This window comes from Numenius arquata, chromosome 2 (genome assembly GCF_964106895.1).
Source record: "Numenius arquata chromosome 2, bNumArq3.hap1.1, whole genome shotgun sequence".
In the NCBI taxonomy this organism is placed as follows: domain Eukaryota; kingdom Metazoa; phylum Chordata; class Aves; order Charadriiformes; family Scolopacidae; genus Numenius; species Numenius arquata.
The window spans coordinates 59,644,846-59,651,215 of record NC_133577.1 but is presented as its reverse complement, the minus strand read 5'-3'; the positions used below and the strand labels follow the sequence as shown (position 1 = coordinate 59,651,215).

The 6,370-nt window shown below is 64.1% G+C and overlaps 1 protein-coding gene across 1 annotated transcript; it reads left to right on the top strand.

Annotated features, from left to right (window-relative positions):
* Window positions 1–2,967: 2,967 nt before the first annotated feature.
* BHLHE41 (basic helix-loop-helix family member e41) lies at window positions 2,968–5,272 on the top strand. Its single transcript, XM_074162891.1, has 5 exons — window positions 2,968–3,029; window positions 3,267–3,330; window positions 3,612–3,719; window positions 3,979–4,090; window positions 4,230–5,272. Exons 1-5 carry the CDS (start codon window positions 2,968–2,970, stop codon window positions 5,270–5,272), a joined length of 1,389 nt encoding a protein of 462 aa, XP_074018992.1.
* The last annotated feature ends 1,098 nt before the right edge of the window (window positions 5,273–6,370 follow it).

Genomic DNA, 6,370 nt, shown 5'->3' with positions numbered 1-6,370 from the left:
TGAAGCCATTCCCTCTCGTTCTGTCATTAGTTACCTGTGCGAAGAGACCAGCACCAACCTCTCTACAGTGTCCATTCAAGTAGTTGTAGAGAGTGATGAGGTCTCCCCTCAGCCTCCTCTTCCTCAAACTAAACAGTCCCAGCTCCTTCAACCGCTCTTCATAGGATTTGTTTTCCAGGCCCTTCCCCAGCTTCGTTGCCCTCCTCTGCACTCGCTCCAGCACCTCGATATCTCTCTTGGATTGAGGTGCCCAAAACTGGACACAATACTCCAGGTGTGGCCTCATCAGTGCTGAGTCCAGGGGCAAAATCACCTCCCTACTTCTGCTGGTCACGCTATTTCTAATACAAGCCAGGATGCCGTTGGCTTTCTTGGCCACCTGGGCACACTGCCGACAAATGTACTTGTAATGTAATTTATTTGACCATGATCATAGAATCATAGAACGGTTTGGGTTGGAAGGGACCTTAAAGATCATCATGTTTCATCCCCCCACCATGGGCAGGGACACCTCCACTAGAGCAGGTTGCTCAAAGCCCCATCCAGCCTGGCCTTGAACACTTCCAGGGATGGGGCATCCACAACTTGTCTCTCTTTTGGCTTTCTCTTTATTGGGAGTGATTCCCTCGCAGCTCCTGTGGGTGCCCCAAACTGCCCCCTTCCTCGGTATGCATCGGGATTGTGTGTGTGTGTGTGTGTGTCACGCACCCCCAGGAGCCGAAGCCTGCGGAAGGGAGGGAACGAAAGGCTGGGGGGGGGGAGGTTAAACACATCTCTGTGGATCGCCTCTGCTGACACTTCCCGCCGCGAATCCCGGAGGGAAAGCCGCCAGCCCGTCCCCGTGTCGGAGGCGGGGGGGTGGGGTGGGGGGGGGTGGGGTGTGCGGGGGGGGCTTCTCTCCCCCCGCAGCGCACGTGGGGTCCCGCTGCACACCCGGCACGTTGCAGGGCCGCACATGCCGCGCCGGCGTGCACACACACACACACACACAGACACACGAACACACGGGGACACACACACACAGACACACGAACACACGCGGGACACACACGCACACACAGAGACACAGACACACGAACACACGGGGACACACACACACACACACGAACACACGCGGGACACACACACACACACACACACGAACACACGCGGGGGACACACACACACAGACACACGAACACACGGGGACACACACACACACACAGACACACACGAACACACGCGGGGGACACACACACACACACAGACACACGAACACACGGACACACACACACACACACAGACACACGAACACACGCACACGCAGGGAGACACACGCGGCGCCTCTGCCCGGGCCACGGGGAAGAGCATCCCGTTTCCCAGGGGCAGCAGCAACGCGCCTCCCCCCCTCTCCCCGTGCCGCTGGCGGGATGCCCGCGTTTGGGGGGGGGGGGGGGGGAGGCACGGCGCCCGGTACCCCGAGCCCGGCGGGTGCCCGGTGCTGCTCGGTGCCGGCGCCTGACGACGACGGGAAAGGGGGGTGTGTGTGTGTGTGTGTGTGTGTGCGGGGGAGGGGGGAGGCGGGTCAGGGGGCGGCCGGGTGCTGCGATGTGGCAGCAGGTCGGGTCACGTTGGCAGCCCTGTGCTCGTACCAGCGTGAGACGGGATTAGGGAGGCGGCTGCCGGTGGTACCGCCGCCGGCGGGAAACGGGGGCTGCGCTGGCGCGCCCGGCGGGCAGGGACCGGGGGCGGGAGGGGGGGGTGGTGGGGTAGGGGGGGTGGGAGGGCGGGAGGAGGTGGAGGGGAGGGAGGGAGGGAGGGATGGAGGGGTGTTCCCGCCCCGCCCCGGGGCTGCCGCCGTCGGTGGGGCTGCGGCGGTGCAAAGGCTGTGCCAATGTTACCCCCTGCGCCCCGCGGGGATGAGGGCTGCCCGCCGGGAGGGCAGCGTCAAAACACAGACACGTTTATATGGTATGTATACGCATATAGATCTGCGTGTGTGTATATGTGTGTATATATATATATATATATATCCGCCTGCGTGTATGAGAAAGGATTTTGCCGCGGTCTGGCGTTCGCAGGCGGCTCCGGCTCCCGTCCGAAGGGGTCGGGCGGGAGAGGCGGCATCAGCGGGGGGAGCGAGGGCTGCGGCACGGCGCCGGGCGAAAACACCCACCCCTAAATGTATAGAAAACGTATATACCGAACGTGCCCCCCCTACACACACCCCACCCCCCCCGCCCCCTTAGGAGGAGGCTGGCGGTTGCCACCCCGCCAGGTGTGGGGGTCGCTTTGCCTTACGGGCAGCTGCCGCGCCCCGGAGACAGGGGCTCGATCGTTCTTTTTCCGCGGGTGGGTCTCCTCCCCAGATAGAAATAAAGTGATAAGATAATAAAAATATAAAATAATAACATAAAATTATATATTAAAAAAAACCCAATAACAATAAAGCTATGAAATCAATAAGGATAAAATAATAATGACCGTAATGACGACGATAATAACAGCAACAGCGCGGGGTACCGACGCTGTCTGGCGGGGCGGCCCCGGGGACCCCCCTCCCTCGCCCCCCCCCCCCCCCGTTTCCCCCCCTCCCCTCCCTCGGTCCCGTCCGCCCCGCCCCCGGCCCCGCCCCCCCGCCCGGCTGGCGCGCGCCGCACGTGAGCCGGGTGCGGGGCTGGCTGGCGGCGCGCGTGCCCCGCGGGCAGGCACGGCACGGCGGCGGGTGCTGCGGGCGGGGAGCGGAGCGGAGCGAGGCGGGCAGGGGGAGCGGCGGCGGCGGTGGGGGGGGGTGGGGGTGGGGGGGTGAGGGGGGGGGGGTGGGGGGGGTTGACGGGGACACGAACCGCCGCAGACTTTCGCCCACTGCACGGGAGAGGGGGACGGAGGCTGCATGTGCGCAGCGTCGCCCGCGGATCTCCCACCACCGGTCTCGGCATCCCGCAGGCTCCACCGAAAGCAGCGACGAAACGGCAGCCGCTGCCAGGCATGGATGAAGGAATCTCCCGCTTGCCGGAGAGGCAGCTGCTGGAGCATAGGGATTTTATAGGGTAAGGGGCCGGGGCGGTATCCCCTCTCTCCTCTCGGCCGGACGGCCTGTCGTCTACTCGCCGAGAAGTGCTGCGGAGCGCTGGAAGCGGAGCCGGCTCCCGGCGGGGCGCGGAGGCGGGCGGTCCCTTGCCCGGCCCTCCGGGCAGAGCGCTCGGGCTCTGTTTGCCCACTCGAGGAGGCGCCGGGGAAACCTCTCCCTCATCTTGCCGATGCTGGATCTTTGTGTTTTTCTCCAGGCTGGACTACCCTTCCCTGTATATGTGCAAGCCCAAAAGAGGCGTGAAGAGGGACGAGAGCAAGGTAAGAGTAAGTTTCTGGGGCTGGTCGCGCTTAATTGGGGGTTCGCTGAATTTTACGGCGCAGCTTCACTCCCAACAGCATCCCCGGGGGGGGGGGGGGGGGGCGCGCTTTTAACTTCGCCGAATTGTGAGCGGGTTTACGAGCGAGCTGGCCCGGCGGGGAGAACGGTGCCTTGGCGATAATTCGCGCGGCATGTGGTCGGCGTGACATTTGTTTTGATTTTTATCGGCGTTCCGAGGGACCCTACCTAACGCTTGGCTTTTCCGGATTTCGCTAATTAGGAAACGTACAAACTGCCACATAGACTGATAGAAAAGAAGAGGCGAGACAGGATTAATGAATGCATCGCCCAGCTGAAGGATTTACTGCCCGAGCATCTGAAATTGACGGTAAGGTGCGGAGGAGCGTATACCTACATGCAGATGCTGCAGGCGCCGGCAGCCTGCCCGCTGCGCGGCCCCCGGGGCGGCGGAGGCTCCGGAGGTCGGGCATCCCGCCCGGCTGCGGCCCTGGCCGTAACGCCTCTCGGGGACCGGTTTCCCTGAAGTTACGGAGACGCGTTTGGCAGTGGCCAAAGCCTGCCGGGAGATAGCCGAATCGTCCCCCCTCCCCTCTCCCCCCCCCCCCCCCTTTCCCTTGCCTTTGCAGACGCTGGGACACCTGGAGAAAGCGGTGGTGCTGGAATTGACTTTGAAACACTTGAAAGCTCTAACAGCCTTAACGGAGCAGCAGCATCAGAAGATCATCGCTTTGCAGAACGGTAAGCGGGCCCCCGGGGGGCGCCGCCGCAGGGACGCACCGGGGGCGGGCGGGGGGGGCGAGGAGGGAGGCGCGGAGCGGGGCATCCTACACCGGAGCAGCCGTGGGCAAACGCCGTTCCCTCTCGGTCTCCCCCGCAGGGGAGCGGTCCATGAAGTCTCCCGTGCAGGCCGACCTGGACGCCTTCCACTCGGGCTTTCAGACGTGCGCCAAGGAAGTGCTGCAGTACCTCTCCCGCTTCGAGAGCTGGACCCCCCGGGAGCAGCGATGCGCCCAGCTCCTCGGCCACCTGCACTCCATCTCCTCGCAGTTCCTCCCCGGCCCCCAGCTCCTCTCCCCGCCGCCGGGCCCCCTCAGCAAGGGATCCTCCTCCTCCTCCTCTTCTTCCTCCCCGCCCGCCCCCCCCTGCGTGCCGGGCCACAAGACGGAGGGCCAGGCTAACTGCGTGCCCGTTATCCAGCGGACTCACGCCGCCGAGCTCAGCGCCGAGACCGACACGGACACGGACAGCGGTTACGGCGGGGAGGGCGAGGCGCGGCCCGAGCGCGGCCCCGCGGCGGCGACCGGGGGCGCTCTGCCCGCCCTGGCCATCAAGCAGGAGCCGTCGGGGGACGAGGCGCCCCCCGCGCCCAAGCGGCTGAAGCTGGACCGCGGCGGCAGCCCCCTGCCCGCTCCGCCGGGGCTGGCGACGCGGAGCGCCGAGGCGGCGGCGGCGGCGGCGGCGGCAGCGCTGGTGAGACCCGACGCCGCCCTGCTGGGCTCGCTGATGGCCCTGGGGGCTGGCAGCGGCGGGGCCCCCTTCGGACAGCCGGCGGCGGCGGCCCCTTTCTGCTTGCCCTTCTACTTCATCTCCCCCTCCGCCGCCGCCGCCTACATGCAGCCCTTCCTGGATAAAGGCAGCCTGGAGAAGTATCTCTACCCCGCCGCCCCCATCCCGCTCCTCTACCCGGGCATCCCGGCCCAGGCGGCTGCCGCTGCGGCCGCCGCCTCCTTCCCTTGCCTCTCCTCCGTGCTCGGCCCCGCCGAGAAGGCGGCCGCTGTCGCCGCCGCCGCCGGGCTGCCCCCGGCGCCCCACCTCCCCCACCCCTTCGCTGCCGCCGCGGGGCTGGCCGCCGCCTCCGCCGAACCCGGCGAGGAGGCCGAACCCGCGGCCGCCGAGGAGCCCGGGGCTGAGGGCTCGTGAGCCGCCGCCGCCGGCCGGGAGCCCCCAGGGGGACACCCCCCCCCCCCCCCCCACTCCGCCGCCGCTGCCCTCCCCTCGGACCGGCCGCCCCGCCGCGGGGCGGGGAGGGGCCGTCGGGCCGGCACCTGCGCCCCCGGTTTCCTTCGGAGGAGCAGGGCGGCTTCTGCAAGGCGTCGCCGGGGCCGGGCCGGGAGCTGGCGGCCGCGGGGTACCGGGGCCCGGCCCCGGGACCGGGGTGAGGGGGGTGGGGGGAAGCGGCCGCCCCCGCCGGGGGCCGTGAAAGATGAAATTTGCTACTCAGTATTTTTTTAATGTTTGGCTTTATAAATGCGTAAATATGTTGAGGAAAAAAAAAAAAAGAAAAAAAAAAAAAGGAAGAAAAAATAGTAAGGATACTCTTTCTCTATGTAGGGTAACTTAATGTTGCACCTTATTTGCAATGGGTTTATACAGTGTCCCTAAGTCCCACTTAGGAACTTGCACGTGTCCGGGAGAGCCGGGTGGTCTGGGGGCGAGGCGAGGGGAGAAGGGCAGTCCCAGCCCCTCTGCTAGCACTTTATTGAGAACCGGAGCCGGGAGGGACGGTCCCTGAGCCCAAACCTGCAGTGCCTTGAGCACCCGGGGGTGCCGCTGGCTCCAGCGAGTTTTGGGTGTGCAAGGGAAAGGAGGGTCAGACCCATTATGTCACCTTGTGTTTATTTGATTTTATTATTATTTTTTTGGGGGGGGGCTAAGATATACAGGTGTGGCAAGTGCATTTGTTCTCACCCTGTCTTTATTTAATTCAGTATGTTCCCGAGAGATTTTTATTTTTTTTTTCCCCCCGAACCTTGCTGTATAAAATGAATGTTTCTGCACTGAACTACAAAAAGAATCCTCCACCTCCCCCAAGAAAACACAGAGCAGCCTGTCAGCCTGAACTCATTTTATCCTAAATTCCGAATGACGGAAAGGGGAGGCCGTAGGTAAACACCTCGCTGTGCAATCAGAAACGATTAGACCGGTTGGGGTAAGTTTCCCCGCATGGGTTCTCCCCCTCATCCCAGGCTCAAATACCGCAATTTCCCTTTCTGGACACAAACCAGACACCAGATAATC

Coding starts and splice junctions, on each gene's coding strand:
- BHLHE41 (XM_074162891.1), top strand. CDS start 2,968: ATGGATGAAGGAATCTCCCGCTTGCCGGAGAGGCAGCTGCTGGAGCAT. Junction 3,720..3,978: donor CCGAGCATCTGAAATTGACG/GTAAGGTGCGGA, acceptor TTGCCTTTGCAG/ACGCTGGGACACCTGGAGAA. Junction 4,091..4,229: donor GATCATCGCTTTGCAGAACG/GTAAGCGGGCCC, acceptor TCTCCCCCGCAG/GGGAGCGGTCCATGAAGTCT.